The sequence below is a fragment of the Mus musculus genome, chromosome 19 (genome assembly GCF_000001635.26).
Source record: "Mus musculus strain C57BL/6J chromosome 19, GRCm38.p6 C57BL/6J".
Classification (NCBI taxonomy): domain Eukaryota; kingdom Metazoa; phylum Chordata; class Mammalia; order Rodentia; family Muridae; genus Mus; species Mus musculus.
Genome location: NC_000085.6, coordinates 14,535,180 through 14,561,410, shown reverse-complemented (window position 1 = coordinate 14,561,410; position 26,231 = coordinate 14,535,180). Strand labels below are relative to the sequence as shown.

The window sequence follows — 26,231 nt, the reverse complement described above, 5'->3', positions numbered from 1 at the left end:
CAGCTACGACTAAAGTTCTAGGCATTAGACAAAAATAGTGCCATCTTTTGCTGCCAAAAGTAAATAACAGAGTAACTATTACTTAGATTTTAGAATTTCACAGGATCCCCAATACTACAATTTAGAAACCATGAACCCTCATCTGTCTGAACCTTTCCTCGTCGTGTGCCCCCCTCCCCCCCTTTTTGGCTGTTTCTTACCTGATTTTCTATGATTTTTGTCCTCATAAGATATAGCTCCCGGTAATACCTTCATTCTCTCTCATGGTATATCTCATTTTCAGGCAACAAATTTCCAAGATACTGCCTTCAAGCTGGCAGTTTCTAAAGAAGAAACAACAGCGGCTAGTTTTTGGACCAGGAATCGGGTCCTGGCTTCCCAGCTACAAATCACATGACTTTGTCTAAGCCAACACAAGTGTGACTGTTAGCAAGTACTTTGCCTCTTTCAGCCTCAGTTTCCTTATTTGTGTGAAGGGCCTTTGTACCTGGGCAGTTAGTATACACACTTCCCATGTAGTCATAGTGGCTCTGGCTACAGTGGTTTCAGAAGACGGGGCTGTAAGTTCTCTTGGGGGAAGACCCAGAACTGCTTCTAAGTCCTTTTGAATCATTGAATTTTGGAAGCATGTGAATTGGTTATAGTCCTTCTGGTCCTCAGTCACATTGAATGATGCCATTAAATGTTGTCTTGATGTGTGTTGTCCCACCTCAAAACCACCTCCCCTTTTCAGGAGTTTGAGTCATGTATATATGTGTGTGTGTGTGTGTGTGTGTGTGTGTGTGTGTGTGTGTTTGTATATGTATAACGAGTACAGTGTAGCTGTCTTCAGAAACACCAGAAGAAGGCATCGGATCCCATTACCAGCCACCAAGTGGTTGCTGGAAATTGAACTCAGGACCTCTGGAAGAGCAGTCAATGCTCTTAACCACTGAGCTATCTCTCCAGCCCCAGCTTGCATCTTTTTTTGTTTGTTTGTTTGTTTGTTTTAGGTATTTTCCTCATTTACATTTCGAATGCTATCCCAAAAGTCCCCCACACCCTCTCCCCCACTTCCCTACCCACCCACTCCCACTTTTTGGCCCTGGCGTTCCCCTGTATTGGGACATATAGAGTTTGCAAGTCCAATGGGCCTCTCTTTCCAGTGATGGCCGACTAGGCCATCTTTTGATACATACGCAGCTAGAGTCAAGAGCTCTGGGGTACTGGTTAGTTCATATTGTTGTTCCACCTATAGCTTTCATCTTTTAAGGCCACTATGATGTGAATTGAAATCTGTGTAATAATGTTGCATCTTGGAAAGAGAGGCAACATTTTTGCTAATGTGTAATCAAATCAAAGCTCTTCATTGATTTGTTATCTCTGTAAGCCTTCAGTGTTCCTGTATAAGGAGGAGAACAACTCTCTTAAAATGTATATTGTATGTATGGAAATAGCATCTGTTATAGTAAGTGCCCAGTTCCTCCTCTCCTAGTGTTCTTTCAAGAAATGGAATCTGAATCCTAAGACGTTTGGCAAGGAAGAACAACCTGGGAAGAGTTGAAGGTAATATTTCAGAAGAGCTGGCAGTGCAATTTCTAAGCTTTACTAGTCTAGCAGTAGGCAGTCAGTTCTGTCATTATTTTGACTTATTAAATTTAAAGTATTAAATATTGAGCACCTAATTGTGTAACCAATTTGGGAACAGTTGTGGGTTTGGTCCCTTTTATTTTCCTAAAGGGTTATATTGAGTCCATCAGCATATTCTTGATGCTAATCAATCAAGTGTTCTAAGACCTTTGAGAATTTCAGAATCCTAATAGGCTGTAGGTTTATAATATTATAGTTGAAATTCTCTTCTCAGTGAACAGTATTTTGCATTGATAACAGGGAACAGAGGTTGCCGTAAGAGACAGATTATGTGACAAGTGGCAATGTGATAAGAACCTGAGCTCATCCGGACTCAGGACCAGAATGTTATATTCTTTGTGGTGGTGAGCAGAATCCTGGACTTTGTAAGGCTGCAGTTCCCAGGTTTCTGAACTAAGCTCCAGGGCTACCTATACTTATATAGGTATACCTATACTTATATACCTATACTTATATACCTATACTTATATACCTATACTTATATAGGTATACCTATACTTATATAGGTATACCTATACTTATATAGGTATACCTATACTTATATACCTATACTTATATACCTATACTTATATACCTATACTTATATAGGTATACCTATACTTATATACCTATACTTATATACCTATACTTATATAGGTATACCTATACTTATATACCTATACTTATATACCTATACTTATATACCTATACTTATATACCTATACTTATATAGGTATACCTATACTTATATACCTATACTTATATACCTATACTTATATACCTATACTTATATACCTATACTTTTATATACCTATACTTATACCTATACTTAGGCTTATACTAAAAATGGGTGATAATGTAAAAAAGACCTAGTTTAACAGAGCGCAACTTACCTAGCTGATTTATTTATTAAAAAAGCTTATTCTTCTCAGGTAATAGTTGTTCTATAAGAAAATTTTGGCAACTTCAGGATGCTATAAATTTTGGTCTCCATGTTCATTATCTCTTGTCCTATCTATAGAAATGGGAAAGGAGGGGGAATACTTTTTTCCTTTAAAAGGCAGAATGTGGAAGATGCTCATTTCTACAATATTTTTAAAATGTCCCAGATCTAGTTACTGTCCCTATGTAGCTATAAGGAGACTTTGAAGTGGAGTCTTACACAGCCACCTAAACCTTATAGTAAGGTAAATGAAGAGGGATATAGGGATACGTTTAGATGTAGCGCTATGCATAACATGAAAATAATGGCTGTTTTTGCTATTACATGGTATTATTGCTATTATGTGGTATATGTTTATATAATAAGTACTCTATCTGACCATATACTTAGCAAAACCCATTTTAATTGATAGCCTAATATATAAAATAATGTATAGGTTTTGCTATAAAAATTATACATCCAAATAGTTCAAATTTTGCTGTACTGTAGCTTATCAAGGAGTTTATACTTGATATAGTCACACAGTATAGAAAAGATTGGAGTACATATGAACAGATATGGACCATGTAGACTATCTGAACAACTTGTAGAGTCTATATGTGCCTGTTAAATATTTATAATCCTAGGATTCTTATTTGTTGTTGCTGTTTGTTTCTATCTGTCTTTCTTCCTTTCCTTTCCTTTCCTTTCCTTTCCTTTCCTTTCCTTTCCTTTCCTTTCTCTCTCTCTCTCTCTCTCTCTCTCTCTCTCTCTTTCTTTCTTTCTTTCTTTCTTTCTTTCTTTCTTTCTTTCTTTCAAGACAGGGTTTCTCTGTGTAGCCTTGGCTGTCCTGGAACTCACTCTGTAGACCAGGCTTGCCTCGAACTCAGAAATCCTCCTGCCTCTGCCTCCCAAGTGCTGGGATTAAAGGTGTTTGGACAGTAGCTGTCTTCTAACTACGAAAGTAATTTGTAGCTGTAGGATACAATCGTATAAATATTGTCAGTATATCCATTTTCAAGAATCATGAATTGGAGACATTGACATCATAAAGTAAAACAAACTCCACATACGTCTTTCTTACAATGTGATTACCTCTTTTTCACTCCAGCTAGACTACTTTTCCCACTCTTGTCTCGCCTTTGTATGACTTGATTGGAAGAATATTTTTCAGAGATGAGAACGTGGGAATACAGTTTGCTCTGTGTGCTATCTTTAACAAGATATTCCTTTTTATTTTAGTTAAAACAGAGTATAACTGACATAGATGAATAACCTGCATTACATTAATATTTTTTTTTTTAATTTTAGACAAAATTTTTTATTAGATATTTTCTTTATTTACATTTCATATACTATCCCAAAAGTCCCCTATACCTTCCCCCCGCCCTGCTCTCTAACCCACCCACTCCTTCCTGGCCCTGGCATTCCCCTGTACTGGGGCATATAATCTTTGCAAGACCAAGGGCCTCTCCTCCCAATGATGGCCAACTAGGCCATCCTCTGCTACATATGCAGCTAGAGACACGAGCTCTGGGGGTACTGGTTAGTTCATATTGTTGTTCCACCTATAGGGTTGCAGACCCCTTCAGCTCCTTGGGTGCTTTCTCTAGCTCCTCCATTGGGGCCCTGTGTTCCACCCAATAGCTGACTGTGAGCATCCACTTCTGTATTTGCCAGGCACTGGCATAGCCGCACAAGAGACAGTTGTATCAGGGTCCTGTCAGGAAAATCTTGCTGGAATATGCAATAGTGTCTGCGTTTGGTGGCTGGTTATGGGATGGATCCTCAGGTTGGGCAGTCTTCCTTCTTCTTGAATTTCATGCGTTTAGCAAGTTGTATCTTATATCTTGGGTATCCTGAGTTTCTGGGCTAATATCCACTTATCAGTGAGTACATATTGTGCGAGTTCCTTTGTGATTGGGTTACCTCACTCAGGATGATGCCCTCCAGGTCCATCCATTTGCCTAGGAATTTCATAAATTCATTCTTTTTAATAGCTGAGTAGTACTCCATTGTGTAAATGTACCACATTTTCTGTATCCATTCCTCTGTTGAGGGACATCTGGGTTCTTTCCAGCTTCTGACTATTATAAATAAGGCTGCTATGAACATAGTGGAGCATGTGTTCTTATTACCAGTTGGAGCATCTTGTGGGTATATGCCCAGGAGAGGCATTGCAGGATCCTCCGGTAGTACTATGTCCAATTTTCTGAGGAACCGCCAGACTGATTTCCAGAGTGGTTGTACAAGCTTGCAATCCCACCAACAATGGAGGAGTGTTCCTCTTTCTCCACATCCTCGCCAGCATCTGCTGTCACCTGAATTATTGATCTTACCCATTCCGACTGGTGTGAGGTGGAATCTCAGGGTTGTTTTGATTTGCATTTCCCTGATGATTAAAAAAAAGTTTAATCCTAGGATTCTTTAAAGTATTTCTCAGTTAAAGACTAGACTATGGCAAATTATACTTGGTTTGCTGTATTTGTAGCAAATTTGCTGGCTGGAAAATGCTTTTCTTTCCTTTACTATCTCACATATATCTTGAGGCAGTGAGATTTAAATATTTTCCTCCTCCAAATCAGGAAAGAATCATACTGTAGGTCATTGGTTTTTAGATGTTTTTTTTTTGAAAGATCTGCTTAAGCTGGGTGGTGGAGACACACACCTTTAATCCTAGCACTCAGGAGGCAGAGTCAGGTGGGTGGAACTTTTTGAGTTTGAAACCAACCCAGTCTATAGAGTGAGTTCTAGCATACCCAGGGTTACACAGAGAAGCCTGTCTTGAAAAAAACAAAATAAAAAAATTAATCTGCTTAAATTTATTGTTTTACAGAATAAGGTTGATCCATTTTAGTGACTTGTATTGTGGACGATTTTTTTTGTTTTGTTTTGTTTTTTGTTTTTTATTTTTCAAGACAGGGTTTCTCTGTGTAGCCCTGGCTGTCATGGAACTCACTTTGTAGACCAGGCTGGCCTTGAACTCAATCCGCCTGTCTCTGCCTCCCGAGTGCTGGGATCAAAGGCGTGCGCCACCATGCCCGGCTGTGTGATGATTTTTAATATAATAGTTTTATTCTTTGGGAGTTTTGATCATACCCCTTATATATCATCTCTCTAGTTAATGCCTCCCAGACCCAGCCTCTCTTCCCTAATCCCCAATTTTATATCTTTTCTTATCTTATTTAATAATGAAATCCATTTTGTGCTGCCCAAATATATTTTTTAGCATGGGCTGTCCACTGTAGTATGATTGAACTAGTAGGGGCCAAACCCTTAAAGAAAGCTAATTCTCCCTCCCTCCCCTAAAGTTGTCGTCTGTCCATAGCTTCTCAGCTAGTGGGGCTCACTCTTCTTCCATTTTTGTGCTAGATTACTGACTCAGCTGCTGCAAGTTCGTGAGTGCATGGCCCTGTTCATGTCCAGAAGACACCGTTTTGTTTTAGCTCTTACTGACTTCTCATAAATCTTCTGCTGCTCTCTCAGGATGGTACTGAACCTCGTGTGGTTGTGATGTAGCTGTCCCATCTGTGTCTGAGTACTCACTGACCTATTCTTTGCACTTCTGCAAACCATTTGTAGACCACAGCGTGAAATAATCATGTAGAGTGAAAGCAGGCAGTGGTTCCTTATGAGCAGTGGCTGCTCAAATCCCATTTCTTAAACTCATGGTCCTTGTTTTAAATCTTGCCATCAATAAATTGAACAGCTTGTTTCTAGTCATTCAGTGCCAAGGGGAATGGATGTTTGGTTCCTTCCTCCTTTTGGAACTCCACAGCTAGGTATTTTGTTTGTAAGTTATTTAAACAGGCAGAGCTCCTTGGGAGCTGGTGGAGGCATCATGTAGGCTGGACCTCACATTGACATGAAATTATTTGTAGTCTGGGCTCAGAAAGGAGCAGAGCAGTTTTTTTCTGTGCATCTGTTATTTTGAATAAATACTGGTTTAATAAGTGAAATAATTAATTGGTTTTTCTTTACAACACTTAACAGAAATGTTCTAATCATTAGACTTCTTAGACCTTAAAAGCTAAATTATGAGTGGAAAATTCTAGTCTTTTACTTCCATCTAACATTTACTTAGGGGAAAGGTAACTTTAACTTTTAATGCTTTCTGGTACAAATCAGTTACAGCTTAGAGCTCTCCTTTGCCCATTTCCGTTAGGTTTTCTTAACCAGTTGTATCATATTGCAAATTTACTTTGTTTTATTGTTTATTTCATCAGAAATTTGTAGATTAATTTGGACTTTCTACATTGCTTTACAAAGAGTAGACAATGGAGGTTAGAGAGATTGCTCAGTGGTTAAGATCACTGTGTGCTCTTCCAGAGGTTCTGAGTTCAATTCCTAGCACCCATATGGTGGCTCACAACCATCTGTAATGTGATCTCATTCCCTCTTCTGGCATGCAGGTGTCAATGCAGATAGAGCACTCATATTTAAAAATAAAAGTATCTTCTGTATTCATTCCTATATTGAAGGACATCTGGGCTATTATAAATAAGGCTGCTATGAACATAGTGGAGCATATGTCCTTATATGTTAGAATATCTTTTGGGTATATGCCCAGGGTCCTCAGGTAATACTATGCCCACTTTTCTGAGGAACTGCCAGACAGATTTCCAGAGTACTTGCACCATCTTGCAGTCCCACCCACAGTGGAGGAGTGTTCCTTTTTCTGCACATCCTAGCCAGCATCTGCTGTCACTTGAGTTTTTGATCTTAGCCATTCTGGCTGGTGTGAGGTGGAATCTCAGGTCCGCGCGCCCCCCCCCCCCCCCCCCCCCCGAACTAAGGATGTTGAACATTTCTTTAGGTGCTTCTCAGCCATTCAATATCCTCAGTTGAAAATTCTTTGATTAGTTCTGTACTCCATTTTTAAATAGGCTTATTTGGTTCTCTGGAGCTACCTTCTTGAGTTCATTGTATATATTGGATATTAGCCCTCTATTGGATGTAGGATTGGTAAAGATCTTTAACCAATCTGTTGGTTGCTGGTTTGTCCTGTTACACAGGGGAGTACTTACTATGCAGCTATTAACAATGAATTAATGAAATTCTTAGGCAAATGGATGGAACTAGAAAATATCATCCTGAGTAAGGTAACCCAATCATAGAAGAACACACATGGTATGCACTCACTGATAAGTGGATGTTAACCCAAAAGCTCAGAATACCCAAGATACAATTCACAGACCACATGAACCTCGAGAAGAAGGAATACCAAAGTATGGGTTCTTTGATCCTTCTTAGAAGGAGGAACAAAATACTCATGGGAGCAGAGACTGAAGGAAAAGCCGTCTAGACTCTGCCCCACATGGAGATCTATTCCATATACAATCATCAAATGCAGACACTATTGTAGATGCCAAGAAGTGCATGCTGACAGGAGCCTGAAATAGCTGTCTTCTGAGAGGCTCTGCCAGAGCCTGACAAATACAGTGGCAGATGCTTGCAGCCAACCATTGGACTGAGCAAGGGGACCCCAATGGAGGAGTTAGAGAAAGGACTGAAGAAGCTAAAGGGGTTTGTGACCCCATAGAAAGAACAATATCAACCAACCAGTACCCCCAGAATTCCCAGAGACTAAACCACCAACCAAAGAGTACAAATGGAGGGACCCATGTCTCCAGCCGCATATGTAGCAGAGGATGGCCTTGTTGGGCATCAGTGGGAGGAGAGGCCCTTGGTCCTGTGACCGCTTGATACCCGTAGTGTAAGGAACCTTAGGGCAGGGAGGCAGGAGTGGGTGGGTGGGGGAACACCCTCACAGAAGCAGGGGAAGTGGGGCTGGGATAGGGATTTCCCCAGGGCGGGGGGAACTGGAAAGGGGATAAAAATTTAAATGTAAATTAAGAAAATATCCAATTTAAAAAAATGAATCTTAAAAAATGTAGATAATAACACAGTTATATAGTAGTGGTCATATGGATTCGATAGAATTATAATTCCAAGTGATAACATACATTTTTGTCTCAGATAGAATGTGATGTGAAAAGAGTGTTTTCCTTCGAATGTGATGTGAAAAAAGCCTTTTTGGGCCTGTGATAGAGGGGTATTGTCCACACCATTTACTTTAGTATGTGGGTACTTCATTTCTCTGAATCACATTTCGCATGTACAGAATAATTGAGAAATGGAAGTTGAAAAATGTGATTAGGCTCTTTCTTACTGTGCCTTAGGGCGGAAAGGAACAAAATAATACAGTGGTTACATGCACTGGTAGCAGAGTTATTGGTCTGTAATGGCTCCACCCTAATTGCTCATATTCCTTCTTTACGTTTTAAGAAGTCACTGGCTTGTGGTGACATGGTGTGATGTAGGTGGGCTTGGCTGAACTGCTCAAACTAGGAGAACATAAGAGTGTCAGCAGCCTGTCTCACATAAGTCTCCCTCACATTATGGAGTCAGTTTGTCAGTTTCCGAAATGGGTTCCAGTGCATTCTATGCGGAGGATGTCCTGAAGGATGTAATATATATGCATTGGGCTTCTTCAGAAGATTTGGTCCCAATTTGTGAATTTTACATTTAGGTATATGCAGGGTAAACATCATTTAAAACATTTTCTTTCTCCTCAAAATCCTGAGCTGTCAGAGAATATAATACTCCCCTGTGTTCTCTTGGTTGACTAATTGTCTTGCTTCACCTGGCCATGTGTTTTCATCACAATCGAGTGGCATAATGGTAGCCGTATGATCTGTTTGACCTCAGGAAATAAAAGATAACTCTCAGGGGGTCATTTTCTGTTTCTCCTGCAGGTTTAATTAAATGTGGGCTTCCCTCCAAAGGCCGAATTGACAGCCTTGTATGCATGTTTCCAAAATTAATATATGCTTGAAAAACCTACTAACTTTGAGTGAAGATAAACTTCAAAGTACTCTGAGTATAAGCAGAGTTGCATTGTCTAATACAGAGGTAGCAACGTTAATTTAAATTATAATTAAGCCTTAAGAAAATGTAGAACTACTGTCTCAGTTACACTAGAAACATTCTAAGTACTTAGTGCTTATTCATTTGTGGTTGGTGGCTGACATATTATTAGTGCAAATGGAATGGTGTGAACATTGTAGAAGGTTCTTTTGGCCATCCGTGAACCATAGAGCTTGGGTATACAAATAGGAATTCCGAATACTTTTGTGAAGAAGGAAGGTGGCAAGGCATGAGTAGGGAAAGACTTGAACAGCTTTTCCAGTGTGTCCCCAAGAGCTTTCTTTTATGCTATGTTTACTTTTCATTGTTTTACAGAGTAACAGGCTTCTTTATGGTATTTTCATTCAGCTGGGTTGAACTCCTCCCCTCTCTCATTCCCTCTTTTCTCCCATCTCTCTGACCCCATTCCTCCTTAAAGCCTTCCATTCCTAGTGTTCTTCCTTCCAATGTCCTATGACCCTCTCGATTGTATTCATTAAAGCCCTACCCCCACCTTCTAATGGGCTCCCCCTTTTTGTTTCTTGGTCTCTCTACACACCCCACAGAAATACACTATATAGAACTAAGAGACTGGTATCTGCATATGAGTGAAAAAATGTAAGGTGTTTTTCTGAGCCTGGGTTTCCTCAATATTTTCCAGTTCTATTCATGCTCTTATCAATTCATTTTGTAACATTTGAATAAAATTCCATTAGTACATATTTAGTGCAGTTTCATTATTATCTATTTACCAGTGATGGACAGCTAGTCTGATGGCATTGTGACTAGAGCAACAGTAACTATTGATGTGATGGTAACTATTATAAAATAGTCCTCTGTGTGTGTGTGTGTGTGTGTGAGAGAGAGAGAGAGAGAGAGAGAGAGAGAGAGAGAGAGAGAGAGAGAGAGAGAGAAGTTCTATTTGTAATTGTTGAGAAACCTCACACTGATTTCTATAGTGGCTGAGAGTTTACTCTTTCACTAATAGAGAATGAGACTCTTTTTTTGCCACATCGTTGCCAGAATTTTTGTCTTTTTTTTCTCTTGATGATAGCCATTTAGCCAGAGTGAAATGAAGCCTCAAAATAGTTTTAAATTGCATTTTCTTGATGACTAAGGATGTTGAACACTGAAAAGTATTGGCAATTTGTATTTCTTCTTTTGAGAACTTTGTTTACATCTGTAGTCTTTGATCCTATGTTTCAAGCCAAAATTGTTTGGTAGGCTATGTGTATGTATCCATCATCTGAACTGGCTTTGAGAAGTTCTTCATTTTACCAAATGTTGGTGATATTTATGTCTTTTTTGTTGTTACTTATGTTTTATACCTTCTTTTGAGAAACAGTTTTGGAGCACTAGGACAGGCAGATTTAGGAGGTATATTTAAATTCCTTATGTCCCTGTAAACGTAGTAAGAATTCTGTAGAAGATAAGTAGGATTTCAGTGAGACTTACAAAGCATGGAGTGGTGTTTTCACTTGAACTTGATCTGTTCAGTTGCACCTGGAGTTTTGTGTTCTATCCACATTGAGTATGGCCTGAGGAATGCACAACATTAGAGCCATTGACTGACCTAAGACTGTTTAACCTGAAAGGGAAGTAAGCTGAAGACCCAGTATACTATTTTCAGATGCAAATTCAGAGAAAAAGTTGGGGCCAGCGGGAAGCTTTGGGAAAGCAGATTTTAAATTATAGTATTAGGGCTAATTATCCTCCAGTAGAAAAAGCTTATTAATAAGTATCATGAGTTCTTATCAGAGAATGACTAACAGCTGGCTAGAATGCTTCAGAGGGGAGTAAAGTAGTGGATATACTAGTGGTTTTTGACCTGTGGATGATACTGCAGTTCTCCCATACCAACCCAAACAGCATTTGGTTTTCAGAGTCTTGTTCGGTGCTTAATAAAGCCTAGTATCTGAGTCTTAGAATCTCTAAAGGTTCATTCTAGGGCCAAATTATGATAAATGGGTGGCATTTATCTACAGATGGCTAATGCTTCCGGTTAGGAAGAGCATTTGGTTAAGTCCTGTCTGGTATAGTGCATGGCTCTCTACTTGTCCTCACTTTGTGGACTCCCCGCCCCTGCCTTCTGTAAGGTCCATCTTATTAAACTCGAGAAACTGATAGAATTCAGTGGCTTAAAACATTTTCATTATGTCTCACTTTCTACCAGGGTAAAGTACAGCTGTTTGTCGTGTCATGCAAAGTCCTACACTGATGGCCATATTCCATTTCTTCAGATTTTATTCCTACCAATATGTGCATATCTAGAAATACCTCTGTCATACTCCTGTATCTCCATGCCTCCGCTTTTGTTGTGAATGCCTCTTCCACTTTAAAGAGATTTTGCCTGCCCTAAAGGCCCTATATATCCTACTCTGCCTGTCCTTTGGAGTTCCTCAACCCACTCTCCCCGTCACCCACAAGCTTCTTTCTACTTCACAGACCTTTGTCATTGCTTCTTTTGTCTGTTATTTTCTTTCTCTTTCTTCTTTTTCTCTCATTCTTCATCCTAAGAAGTCCTTCTAGTTTCAGCTGTCAGTTCAGCTTCCTTAGGGACTCATCCTCTAATACTTAGATTAGATTAAGATATTTCCTTGATAAATGATTGCATAACATCCTCTAATTTTCTCTCGGAAATTATTCCCCTGTAGTAATTATAGAGCTTTTTGAGTATTAATTCTCCATCTTTCTTCATAGAGTTTTTAAAATTTAGATCTATTTATTTTTTCACTTATGAGCGTTTTGCCTGTGTGTGTGTGTGTGTGTGTGTGTGTGTGTGTGTGTGTGTGTGTGTATGCGTGTGTGTATTGTACACGCATTGCCATGGAGGTCAGAAAAGGGTATTAGATCCACTGGAACTGATGGTAGAGATGATTGTGAGCTACCGTGTAGATCCTGAGAACCAAACCCAGCTTCTCTTCAAGAGCAAAAAGTGCTTCTAACTTTGAGCTTTTTCTTCAACCCCTCTTTGTAGAATTTAAACTGTGAGACCAGGGTGTCTGGTCTGTTGATATAATCCTAACCTCTGTGCCTGCTGCATATTAGGAACTTTATACATATTTGAATCAATGAATGAATGAATGAACAAATGAATGAAAAACAAAGGCTTTCCTGATTTCCTTCTAAAGCCTCTTTTGATATTTTATGTCTTACATTTCCTTGTACTCTGTCTGTGGGCTGTATATGAATAGGGAATGGGAGTGGTAAGTCTGTTTTTTTTATTTCTGTAGCTAGCAATATGGTGTTCATTGTAAGAATCTGATCATCTTTGCATTTCTGCCAGTATTTTTTCTTCCAGTATGGGCAGTAATTCTTAAAATTTTCAAGTTGTAACAATTTTGTTATTACTTTTCTTATTAACACCACATCTCTCGTCTGCCTCAAAATAGTGAAAAACCTATTCTTCACATAACTAGTTCATAAAGGTCTGTTTATCAGTAAGTTGTATTGTACCTACATGGGCTTATATCCTTTCAATTTCATGGAAGAAACATCTGATGCATTTCTTAATATTAAAAGTCATTTTGTAACAATGAAAATAATTTAGTGTACAGATTTTTGTCCCTCCTCCCAGCAACACCTGTATTCTTTAAATCACAGTATTCTTACATACACCATAAGTTCATTTTATTTTACATGTAACTCAATGGTTTTCAGTAACTCTGCAGTCATAAAGTTATTCCTGCAGTACAGTTTTTTTTAAAATATTAAAGTGTAATTTTTAATATTTTAAGGAATAAATAATTGGGCATATTTTGTTTCCCTTAAATCCCAGTCATCTCCTTTGCTTGTTAATCTTTCCTCAGTGACATTTTGCTTGGTGCTGCTGAAACAGAGAGGACGGTTCCCTTCTGCTGACTGGCTGGGGCTAAAGTGGCTGTGTCACCACTTGAGGTGTGGTAACAGGATAAGCCGGAAGTGGGGCTGGAATCAAATGAGGGCAGAGTGGAAAAGCCATCAGCATTCTAAAAATGTGTGAAACACTTTATGAATTTTCTGAGTCAGGGACCTTGTTTGCTAACAATCTGAGCATGAAAAAACATACATATATCCTTGTTGGGCCAGCTTTGGGGAATAGTGTGGGTTTCGGTCTCAAGAGTTACCTTCTCCCATTTATGGCCTTTTTGCCTCCTCTTTGTGCCTGAGTTTTAATGTCCATACTACCTAGTGGATGTGTCCAGTCTGTGTGGTGATGCGCGCTTACCATGTAGCGGAGTGAGTAATGGTGGAGTGCTGTTGGTGCTTTCAGAGCTAACAGGAGAGGTGGCGTTGTTTGTCTCAGCAAGCTTATATCATAAAGGTGCTTCGACAGTGAATGTTTCATGGACTGTGAACAGAAATAAGGAAGTTGAATTCCAATCTGCAGGTAAAGTCCAGAAACTGTATTAGCTCTTAGCCATTGCTGTCCAAACAGACAGCTGAGTCATGACTTCCATATTAATGTTAGCTTCCTAACAAGTTACTGTCAGATCTGATGGCAGATCAGTAAATTGAGCTTTCTCAAAAATGTACTTGATTTTAATGCCATAGAGCCTTGCTACCTGAGGTGTCTTCACCTGTCTTAGTAGTTGGGATACGGCTTATGAAGCTATAGTTGCACAGTCCTGGTACTAGAAAGGCCTATGTAGATACGTTTAGTATCTACTCTGTCCCAGGTAATTGATTTTTTTGAATACTATTAAATAAAGGAACTATTACAGTAGCTAGAGATATGGCAATGGGAGGAGCTTGTGCACACAGTGGTAAGTGAATGAATGTATGAGGAGAGCGAATGCTGTGCATTGTGGATGAGTGTAGATGTTATCTTTTGTTTGACTTTCTTGAAAATTTTAAGCAGCTATCCTTGAATGTTGCAAGTACAAGGGGGAAAGTTTTCTGCACATCATCATGCATGGAGGGAGCTGGAGAGAGAACTCAGTGGTTATGAGTGGTTCCCAGCACTCATGAGAAAGCCTCACAGCTGCCTGTATGTAACTCCAGCTCCTGCAGGGGATTCGATACTGCTGGTCTCCGGGGCGCACACCCGCAGGCACACACACGCATTTTTAAAAAATATATATGTTAAAAATAAATGAAGTATTAAATTGCAGAGTCCACTTTGCAAGTGCTGCTGCTTTTCATTGCACTGAAAACTATCATAAGTTTAAAATCGGCTTTGAGCTTGGAATATAGTACAAGCTCAGTAAACATGGTCCGGGGTCAGACTGACTTAAAGATAGGATGAAGTTGTTACTGGCCATTTTATTGACTTGTAATCTCATTTCCTTCTATGTATGTGTTTGTATGTACATACTTGTTTGTGTACATATGTGTATATGTGCTCGTGGAAGTCAGAGATTGAAATCTGGTGTCCTTGGTTCTCCTCTCATATTACTTTTTGAGACAGTCTCTCACTGAACCTGGAACCTGGTTGTACTGACTGGAGAGGGTGTTTCTGAGGTCTTTTCTCTGCCTCCCCAGTGCTGGAATTAAGTGCATGCTGTCTCAGCTGGCCAGCATGTGATGGGGAATACAGTTTACATCTATCTACTCACTCTTTTGTGACAAGCACCTTACTGGTCTCCTGAGCTATTTCAGTAGCTAGAGATATGGCAATGGGAGGAGATTGCGCACACAGTGGTAAGTGAATGAGTGTTTGAGGAGAGCGAATACTGTGCATTGTGGATGAGTGTAGATGCTATCTTTTGTTTGACTTTCCATTTCAAGACTTTTATTTCAGAAAGAGAGAAAATGAATTATTTCATTTATAAAGACCAAGCTTACTTCTTAGGCTATGGTTTGAAACTGAAACTCCTACAACTAAAAACAATTAATAAGTATATCATTTAATGGTTAATTTCTAGTGAAAACTTAAAAGGTATTAATGTGTTTAATATTTTTGTATGAAGCAAAGGATGAAAAGATTTTAATATGCAACTACTTTAAGGCAGTTTCCTTTCCCACAGAACTTCCTCTCATGCCTACACTCAGGTCAGAAGTAGAAGTTAAGCTATAGTATTATAGATGTTTGAGAGTTTTGAAGTGGAAGCTTGACAGTAAGGGAGAAAACTCCATGTTTGATGGCGAGCCTCTTGAATGTTGTAAGCAGTTTTATAGTTGAACCATGTGAAGAACATATGCTAAAATTTTACCAAAGATCAACTAACACATACATGCCTCTTCTGACCACACAGAGAAATGCCTGTAACATAGCCTTTTGTCCTTTGTCCTAAAGCTACTTGACAGATTTCCAAAGACCAAATGTGAGTTCTGTAGACCACACTCTTCGTGTGTGCTTGGAGTGATGTTACACTGAGGGTCTTACACAACCATTTGTGTATGTCTAGGTTTGTAAATGTCCCATGTAAGCACTTCTGTGTTAGGGTTTTGTTTTGTGTGTGTGTGGTTTTTTTTTTTACCACTATTACAAAATTCATATCAGTTATTGCTTGTTATCTTTGGAAATGAATCAAGAGTGGAGAGATTTTTTCCAGTAGTAATGACTCTATAGTGTTTCTAAAAAAATAATTTAAAGTTCTAGGTTTTAGTTTTTCTATTGTATTTTTAAAAAGGATATGAGTACTTCCATTTCATTTGCATGTTTGTTTAAGCACGCAACCCTTTATGACAGAAATACAAACATAGACTTTTACACTTCCCGCAGAGATAGAACATGGAATTAGAAATAACCTTTTGATGTTCATGCTAATAAACACCTGAGGAGAATTTAAAAATTAGTACCTGTAGAGAATACTTAAAGACTCGTTTTCCCCTGTAGGTGGCATAGAGAGAGGGAGCTGCAGAAAGGAACAGGGGATGAGTTGAGCTTTGTCTTCATACTTGCGGATGGTAGAGTGCTCTCTTGCCCTGAGCATGGAGTCGGTGCAGACAGTGCAGATGTAGGAGGCATCTTCCAGGAGCACAGAGATGTGTACACCTGACAACTTGTTACTCCTAATGACCCTGGACATCTTGGGTAGTCATCTACCACCTGGGGGTTTTATTTGGAACTCTAGAGACCCCTAAATACTATTTTGCATGTAAAGTTAGAGGACATATTAGGAAAAGTTGTTTCTGACTGAGTAGAAAACAAATAATTGTATTCTGTTTCTGATCTTCATTTATAGCACCAGCAACAAGTGGTGCAGGCTGTGGAACGGGCCAAGCAGGTGACCATGGCAGAACTGAACGCCATCATTGGGGTACGTGGCCTTTCCATTTTAGCTCTGATCTTAGTGTGTGTCCTTAGCTTTCTTGCTTTTCTTTTTTAAATTTTGTTCCCACAAAGGGGCAAAATGTAGTAGATGACCACAGTGACTTAAGCTCTTCCCTTCAGTCTCCTGAGGCATTTGCCAGCTTCTCAGAAGCTCTGGACCAGTTTACTCATTAAGTTGGCTCATGAAAACTCCCCTGAGGAGACTGGATAGCTCTTTCTCATGTTTCTTTACTGTGCCATTAGTTTCTATTGCTAAAGTAGACAGGGGAAAAAACAAAAGATACAGGATTGCTCTGATGTTACAAATGACCTGATTTTTTTTTTTTTTATCTTTCCACAAATGATTTAGATTGCCTTAATAGCACTTTTAGTAAAATACGCAGTTTTGTATCGTCTCTCCTACTCTTTCTCCTTTATGCTGAGTGGCTATGTCCATTTTTAGGATAAATAGTAGATGAACTAAAAGAAGAAGAAAGAAAATCCCTGGCACACTTGGAAAAACCCTAGCTGGCAGTAGAGGGAGTGGCCTTTCCTAGAACCTGCTGGACCCATAGGTTTGGCATTCCCTCCAGCTCCAAATGTAACATCTAATAAACTTAGAATAACAAAGAGGAGAACTCTTGTTTGTGCACAGTCCAGTACTAACTGAACAGTTTATGCAGAAGTGCAAGCCACACTTTAGCACGTTCCAAAGAAGACCCCCTTTCCTTCTTCCTGCTCCCTCTCAAATGCTTTCTGTTGTGTATACATTATACACAAAAGTCTTTTCTCTTTTTTCTTCAGTGTATCAAACACACTTTGAAATGCTAATTATTCCATCTACTTTCATTAAAATTCAAATTGCTAAGTGAAGATACAAATAAGGGTCGCCTGATAATCAATCTGAAGTGAAGACGCCTGCTTCAGTTACGCCAATTGTCCTTTCACAAGGAGATCAGAACTCAAGGATCATTGCACTGGTGTGGATAGCAGTAGTCTGATTGGAGCTTGTTACTTAATGGGCTATTTGAAGGTCTGTTTTCTGTCTCTCTGACCACAAGAAAAAAAATGCTGGAAATTAGCACACATCATAAACAAAAAAAAAAAAAAAAAAAAAGAGTTAGAAAAGTGCCCCTTGGAAAGGAAAGGCTAAATCAAAAGGGCCTATGGTCTCAGGAACCTTTGTCACACATCTCATGCTAGGTGGGGGGCCAAGGGCAGTGGAGAGAAAACATTTTATGATGTTCTTCTTTCTTAAAACACCAGAAAATGGCAATATATCTATTTTTTAATTAAGAAAGTTCAATTTTAAGTTAGTCTAAGTGTATTTAGTGATTCTACTTTTTTTTTTTTTTTTTTTTTTTTTTTTTTTTTTTTTTTTTTTTTTTTTGGTGTGTGAATGTGTGGTCATGCCAGAATAGAATGTATGTGTGTGGTTTTGTTTTTAAATTATCTCTCACACGTCAAACATGATAGAAACTACCTACAGTTGCCACTTCATGGAGTATAATGTACACAGTGGCATTGTACAGTATGCTGCCTGAGAACCTTGCAGGGTCATTTCATGAGCTAAAAGACAGCGATTCCTACCTGCATCTGATTAGCACCTGTTTCTAGGAAAACAATGCATTTTTGTTATTTATTGCTTTTCTAGTTTCTAGTGACCAAGTTGTGCAATTGAAACATGAGCTAAATCAGACCTATATTGTTTTAGATGTTGCTTAAAAATGAAGAGAGGTGAAAATTACATGTTTCCTTATCTTTATCATTTTACATATATTTTAAGGCTGTTTTATGCTGCTTCATTTTGAATGGGACAATACATTGCTCTTAGAGAAACCACTTATAAGTTGTAGCTGTTACTAATAGTCATATTGTCTATATAGATTTAATTTTAAAAATTAAGCCAATTTAATTTTGTAATCTAAAAGCTTACTTGAAGAACGTAATCCAGAGAGCTTCATGCTATCAAAGCAGCTTCTGTCGGTGCTGACGGGGTTTGTGGAGTTTCAAGCTATTTGTATTAGACAAAGAATGGAGTTTAAAAATACCACGTAATCTGACTGTTCTGAAAAGCAGACCTTACAAAGTGAGCGGAGCCATTCTGGGCATCCGAAAACTCAGAAGAAAGGAACCTGGTCACAAACTCATGTGACCAGTTCTGCTGCTGACTCCCTCCCTCTCTCCCTCTCCCTCTCTCTCTCTCCCTCTCTCTCTCTCCCTCTCCCTCTCTCTCTCTCTCCCTCTCTCTCTCTCTCTCTCTCTCTCTCTCTCTCTCTTTCTTTCTTTCTTTCTTTCTTTCTTTCTTTCTTTCTTTCTTTCAAAAGCATGGTGCTAGTCTTCTATAAGTAGGTTTCAGAGAGTTTATGTGGGATTGTGGGATTTTAAATGCACCCATGTCTTCAGTCCTCTTGAGTATCATACTAATAGTGATAGATTACATTTTTTTAAAGCATTTATCTATTTGTGTTGGGGTGGTAGGATACTTGGGCCATCTTCATTGGAGAGGCTAGAAGGCAACTTGGTGAGAGCCAGCTCTCTCCTGCTACCACGTGGAATCCAGGGATTAACCTCAGTTTTGCAGCCTTGGTAACAAAAGTCTGTCTTTATTGGCTGAGCTGTCTCACCTTTCCAGGAAATGGCAGTACTTTGATTTGTTACCAAAATGATGACTAGTCAGGTTTAGAGTTCTTTGCTTAGATGTTAGAATGGAATTGGCAGTGAATTTCTGCACAGAAGAAAGAAATGACAGTGTTTCATCTAGGAGGCACAAGACCCATCTCTGCCACTGCAGACCTTCATTTATTTATGCCTCCATATGCACCTGCTTTATATGTATGCACACCATCAAGACAGGAGGGAATGTTCCCAGATTTAATGAAATCTGATGAAGCACCTTTTAACTCTGCAATATTATTCTACCTTCATTGGTAAATGAGCCAAACCAGTGATCCATGCAGTTTAAATGCAAAATGCTGAAGTGAGCCTGAAACCTGGAGAGGTGACTGTTCTCCTGACAATAAGCTAGTGTGTTTAATGGAATGAAACAGTTATAATGATTTCTTTCACAGGTCATGTTCAGTTTAAAAGTGTTGATAGATTGAAATAAGTTAAATATCATTTTATCTTTTAATTATAAGAAAGAAAACCAGACATTTTCCCTTTTTGTTTTTGTTTACAGTTACTGTCTTGTATTTTGATTTCATATTTATGCATTCCTTGAACTACCCTAAATGGGCTGGAGGAAATGTTATGTATGTAGTTTGGTCCTGCCATGTGTCCTACTAGCCACTGTGTTTTTAAATTAGAATCTCTGTGAGATTGCGCTGTTGGAACAACACACAAATTGCAGTTTTAAATCAGTAATATGATCTAATTAGAAATGATGTTTTCATTTCCTGTATTATTAAATTGAGTCATCTGACTATCTTAAAATGCTTTTTAAATCCATTACACTACATAATCAGTGCATGCTGTGTGAATGTGGTTATGCTTAACAAAGGAGGCTAACGTAGATGCATAAGAATTCCAACAAACTTCTATTAAGAAAAAGTTTCTTAATGTGAGCATTAGGAAAAAAAAAGAGATTCGGCTTATGAAAATAGAAAATGTATTTTAAAAAAATTCCTCATCTTCATTTCTGTGCTAACTTTTTAAGGGGAAAATGATATAAATGTAAGCATTAAAATCCCCATCCCAATAACCTTTATGAACAGGTATGCCATGGTGTTGCAGGAAAATGCAGTTTAGCACTAGAAACGCCGAACCTCAATTTTTAGCAGTGACATTTTAATGATAGGAAGTCTGCAAAATTATTTGCCATCAATTGTGAAGGCAATAACAAGCCTTGGTGGTTTTTCACACTTTCTGTGTTAAGTGCTTTCAGAATGACAGCGTAAACTGTGTTAGAGAACTCCAAGGAAGGAAAACTGATTAAAATGTTCATGCTTGAATGGTGCTGATGGAATAGTTCATTTGGACTTTCTCTACCTCCTGCAGCTCAAGCTGAAATATTAAAATTCAGTGGATTTAAATCTCTCTCCTCTCAGCTCAGGAAAAAAACATTACATTTTAATAGGTTTTAAACCCATAATTCATTGGTTTGGAGCAGCACTATTAAATCTATTTAAATATTACTTGTATTACTAAAGAAATGATTTAAATGCTTTTGCCTTTTACTATCCTATGTGTTTGAATTATTTTTTTTAAGAGGCAATATTTACTGTTTCTATTTTCTGTCTTAATACTTCCTTGTCCTTGTCATATGATTGACCCTTACTGAGATATAAATTGTGTGTGCTTATTTTTGCTGACCCTCATTTTGTGTGTGTGTGTGTGTGTGTGTGTCCACGAATATGCATTTGTTTATTTCAGATGGACATTCTAGGGCTGAGTCCCATACAACAATTTAGAAAATATGTCCCTTCTTTGCCATTATAAATTTCAAAACTACCATTTTATGTTTCAAATGCATTGGGATGAAGCATTTCGATAATTTCTCAGGTCTTTTAAAATAAGTCTTTAGGTAAAAACCTTAAGGGCATTCGTGTATAGGGTATGTGAGATAAGTGCATGCAGCTGGCTCAGCATTACGAGCAGTAACTATTGTAGAGGACCTGAGTTTGGCTTCTTAGCGTCATCCACATTAGGCAGCTAACAACCACTTACTACTACAGCTCTGGCTAGTCTCATGCCTTTGGCCTTCAAGGGCACCTACACTCACATGTACCCCTTCACGTATACATAATTAAAAATGAAAATAAAGGTAAAAACAAGTTTGTGTAGGGTATCCTGTAGGCATAGTGTTATTATGCACTATGTAATGTTTACCCTTGTATTATTCAAATACTGGCTTCTCTTTCTCATTATCTGGTTTCAATCATTGTAATACTTATGCTAAAAATCTCCTGCCTAAAGTTTCTGTAAACAGTCTTCACCCATTTATTCTTTGCCTTGTCAATAAAAGCTGGAAAAGCCAATAATTAGGCAATAAAAAGAATAGGATGGGACTTCTATCAGCCAAGGGAGGGGGAGAGAGGGAAGGAAGAAGAACGAATTCACCATGTTGAATGGGTGTAGAGAGACATTGTGAGAGAACACAGGTTGAAGCCCAAAGAGCCAGACCAATACAAAAATTCAAGTTTCTAGGGGATTTTGCCTGAGAGGTAGCCAGATTAGATTAGAGGATTAGAGTAGAATTATAATGCCTAGTTGTGCTTTTAAGTTATAAATAAATCTTAGTCTTTCTGTGTTGTTATTGGGGAACTAACTAGGATAAAGAAAAACAGCTGCTCTATTAATTAATTTACTGCATATATTTATAATACTATTATTACAGAATTTCTTCCCTTTTATAAGAATTGTATAATGTATATACCTGTGAATACATAACCTCTAGTAAGATAAACCTGAAGGAAAATGAAAAGCACACTTTACTTTTTTAATAAAAGCCAAAACATAGTAAATATCCAAGAACACTTTTTCTATTTCTTTATGTTCAACAACAAGCCACCAAAGGCCTTGATTTGTCTTGGCTGTCCTCCTATACTGAGCATGGCTATCCTCCCACACTGCTGAAGTTGTCTTTCCTAGGCTCATCTCATTCCATTAACACATTTCTCTAGATGTTGCTGCTAAAACATGTGCCACAGTTTGAGGGTGCCAGATACGGAAGGCTTGCTTTCCTCTGATGCTTTGTAAAAATTGATCCTTCAAAGGGTCCTGGCAGGATGGCACTGAGTTGCCCACCATAGTCATAAAATTATGAATACCTCCTTCTTTTCTCAGTCCCCTTTCCTTCAACAGCAATACCATTGTTTAAAAGAGTAACACAGCAATGGTGTTAGCCTTTCCTTTCCTAGAATTTGTATCACCTGCAGGGTTTAGCTTCATAGGTGTCAGTTTGTGAATGGGCTTTATCATATAGGGAGATTACTGGGTCACATGTAAGAATTGTGGCTTTCTTCTGATGTCAGGGTTATGTGTAAACAGTCTTTAACAGCTCAGCATTTACAACTTAAGTTACTTTTAAAATATAAGCAAACCTATGGCCAGTCATTTTGTTTTTCTCTTTAGTCTTTACTATTGTTACTTTCTATTGCATATGATATGAAACTTTTAAATGAGCTATAAAGTGGATATGTGTTTCTCAGAGATTGCTATTTCAACTTGGTCATTGCCTTCACTGAATAGTAAGTATTCCTCCTGGACCTTAAAGGCTTTGGAGACCAAGACTTTTATTATTTTTTTTAAATTGTATAAAATAAATTTTTCTCATTATTTTATTATTAGATATTTTCTTTATTTACATTTCAAATGTTATCCTCTTTCCTAGTTTCCCCTCTGAAAATCCCCTATCTCCTCCAAACTCCCCCTGCTCCCCAACCCACCCACTTCCTGGCCCTGGTAGTCCCCTGTACTGTGGCATAGAACCTTAACAGGACCAAGGGTCTCTCCTCCCTTTGGTGACAGACTAGGCCATCCTCTGCCAACTATGCAGCTAGAGCCATGAGTTCCACCATGTTTTCTTTGATTGGTGGTTTTAGTCCCAGGGAGCTCTGGGGGTACTGGTTAGTTCATATTGTTGTTCCTTCTGTTGGGCTGCAAACCCCTTCAGCTTCTTGGGTACTTTCTCTAGCTCCTTCATTGGGGACCCTGTGCTCAGTCCAATGGATGGCTGTGAGCATCCACTTCTGTATTTGTGAGGCACTGGCAGAGTCTCTCAGGAGACAGCTGTATCAGGCTCCTGTCAGCAAGCTCTTGTTGGCATCCACAATAGTGTCTGGTTTGGTGGTTGTTTATGGGATGGATCCCCAGGTGGGGCAGTCTCTGGGTGGAGACCAAGACTACCTACACTATATTATCAACCCCTTTCATTGAAGGTATGTTTATGTAGTTCTGGATATAGATACACAAATAAAGCATTTACTGATTATAAATCATAAAGAAATTTACCATAAAGTAGTTCTTTGGTGTTGTGTGAATGTAATGTATGTATATAGTTTTACTAATTAGTAAGATGAAAGAAAATTTGCATACGAATGAGATAAATATTGGCTGAGTATTTGGTAATATAAGGTGTAGGGCAGTTCAGAGTGTTTCAGAGTATTCTTATTTTATAATATTGAGTGCTCGCAACCCCACTTCACATAAACAGAACAAAGTGATCAGCGTAGGGAGACTTCCAGAACTATTGGAATCTGTCCTAATTCTAAGCAAAGTTCACTTGGTGATTATTTGTGAACTTGAGTCAGCAACTCCAACAGCAAATGTTAAAATTAAACATTCTAATGTAGAACAATGCAGAGATATTCTTGATAAGGAAGAATAGGGAGATAGTTAAAATCTTTATTTTCTGTAATTAATTAGACCATTATGTTTTTATAAGAGCAAAAAAAATTGTATGTGTAGTAAAACAGTGTAATTTGTAGCATACAACAATCTCAGTTATGAGCTGAAGTGTTGTAGGTGGTCTTTAATGGTGTTGTATGACTTGATGTGTTTAAAATCAAGGCTGCAGTGCGTTTCCATGCCACACAATACAGGAGAGCACTGCCAGAAACACCCAGGTCCATAATGCATTTTAAATTTTGGTCATTGCTTTTAGAAACATTTTATTGTGGCCTTTTGTTTGCTTGTTTTTCACCCACAGTTTAAGAAGTTTGGTTGTGGGTTGTGCTGGGGGAAAGGGCACTGTGTAGATGTTCCTGGGCCTTAGGCACTTACAGGGCTCAGCTTATATGTGAGCTGTGATGATGCTTAAAACTACAGCACTTTTGCATCAAGTAGTTCAAGTAGTTTATGTTGATTCTCTGCTCTCTTCCCCCCTTGGAGAAAGGAACTGCAGTACTGAGTGATGTAGTCGCAATTCAATTTTTGTGATGCAGTGATGCTGAGACCCTTAAGAGGCTTTGATGTCTCTTGTAACAAAGGCTCTCAGATATTTAAATATTTTTCAGTTCCGTTTTCAGTTCAGAGCTCACAAACTTTCTATGTTAGGGGTATGGTTTCTGATTTGTTGCTTGTGCTGTGTATTCAATTAATTTTTATTGGAAAGCTTCTCAGAAAACCAGTCAATTTATCTTCTCTCCAAATTGTTGGTAACCTGAAATACTACTTATTTTTTCTGTTTAAGGAGGAACTTTCCTTCCTCCCTTCCTTCTTTCTACTAATAACTACATGTATAGAGCTCACTTTGAAATGAGCAGAGTCTCACCAGAGTTCTAGAAATTGTCTAGGGTTGGGTAACCAATGAAGCTTAAGGCCAGGTGGGCCCTGGGACTCCACTGGGAGCAGCAAAGCTACTAGATTTGCTAACCTGTGCATAGACTGGGTTCACTATTACACAGAGAAAGCAGTTTGCTCAAATTAGCTTGTAGGTTGGCAGTTCTGAATTCTTAATCTCTTTATTTTATATACATAATATATGTATATCTACATTGTGTGTGTGTGTGTGTGTGTGTTTATGTATATGTGTATATTTTGGTCTTCCACTTTTCTGTGATAATTTCTTGTGTTATTTCACCATGCAGCATCACCAGTTGCCATTCAGATTGCTTGTGGGCTCAGCCTAGCTTTTGTATACCTCAAAAAATGGAGAGGGTAGAACAAACCCAGGATCTAAGGGAGAGACGGACTTACCTGGAACAAGCGTGACTGACTGTGCATGACTCTCGGGACTTTGGGAAAGGCGTAAGGACTTTTAATCTGAACACTCAGAATTCCTAAGAAACTAATTTTAGGTTTCTTCTACCAAAAAGTGCATTTGTGCCATCAATGCTGTCTTAAAGATTTTTGTGGAAAGATTAGATTAAAAAGGGTTAGATAAGTCAGTTGCCACACATTTCTCTTCCTCAATTCAGCACTTGTTCTGATGCCTTCATTACCCTGTTCAGTATTTTCACTTGAGGGCCCTCAAATTACACCTATCTTACTTAGGATTTGGGAGTTGTAAGTTTTCTGGTATTACATTTTACTGCCCAAATCTACCTTAACACATCTTAATTAATTAATTAATTACCAGACGGGGTTTCTCTGTGTAGCCCTGGCTATCCTGGAACTTACTCTGTAGACCAGGCTGGCCTCAAACTCAGAAATCCACCTGCCTCTGCCTCCCAAGTGCTGGGATTAAAAGCGTGCACCACCACTGCCCAGAATTTTATTTTATTTTATTTATTTTATTTTTTTTTACCACCACCGTTCTGCCCTATTTTCTTTCTTTAAAGATAAGTATTTTTTAATTTTTCAGGCTTATTTATTTTATTTTATGGATATGAACATTTTGTCTGCATGTTTCTGTTGCACCATGTAAATGCCTGGTGTCCACTGAGGTTAGAAGAGAACAACATCAGATCCTCTTGAATTGGAGTTACGGCTAATAGTGGGCCATCATGTAGGTGTTGGGAATTGAACATGGATCCTCTGCAGGAGTAATGATTGGTCTTACCAATGATCCATTTCTTCAGCCTTGCATATTTTAGTATCAAAAAAAAAAATGTTTGGAAGGCTCTTAAAACAAGATAAAAATTGAGACTGTAAACATTAATGAGAATTAAAGATACTCATGTATTCTTCTTATATTTGTAGATAAAGTTTTTAGATGTCTGGAATTAAGAA

General features: G+C 38.4%; 1 protein-coding gene across 9 annotated transcripts in view; it reads left to right on the top strand.

Moving 5' to 3' along the window:
- Nucleotides 1-26,231, top strand: part of Tle4 (transducin-like enhancer of split 4) — a 150,112-nt gene that overhangs the window by 36,773 nt on the left and 87,108 nt on the right. For 4 of the 9 annotated variants that reach the window (NM_011600.3, NM_001302947.1, NM_001302951.1 and 1 more), the window contains exon 6: nt 16,549-16,623. The exons of 4 other annotated variants lie outside the window; for them this stretch is intronic. In NM_011600.3, coding sequence (NP_035730.2) covers nt 16,549-16,623 — 75 coding nt within the window. Of the gene's footprint in view, nt 1-13,247; nt 13,337-16,548; nt 16,624-26,231 lie in introns of those variants that run through there. One more of the 9 variants, XM_006526914.4, reaches the window with a different exon arrangement.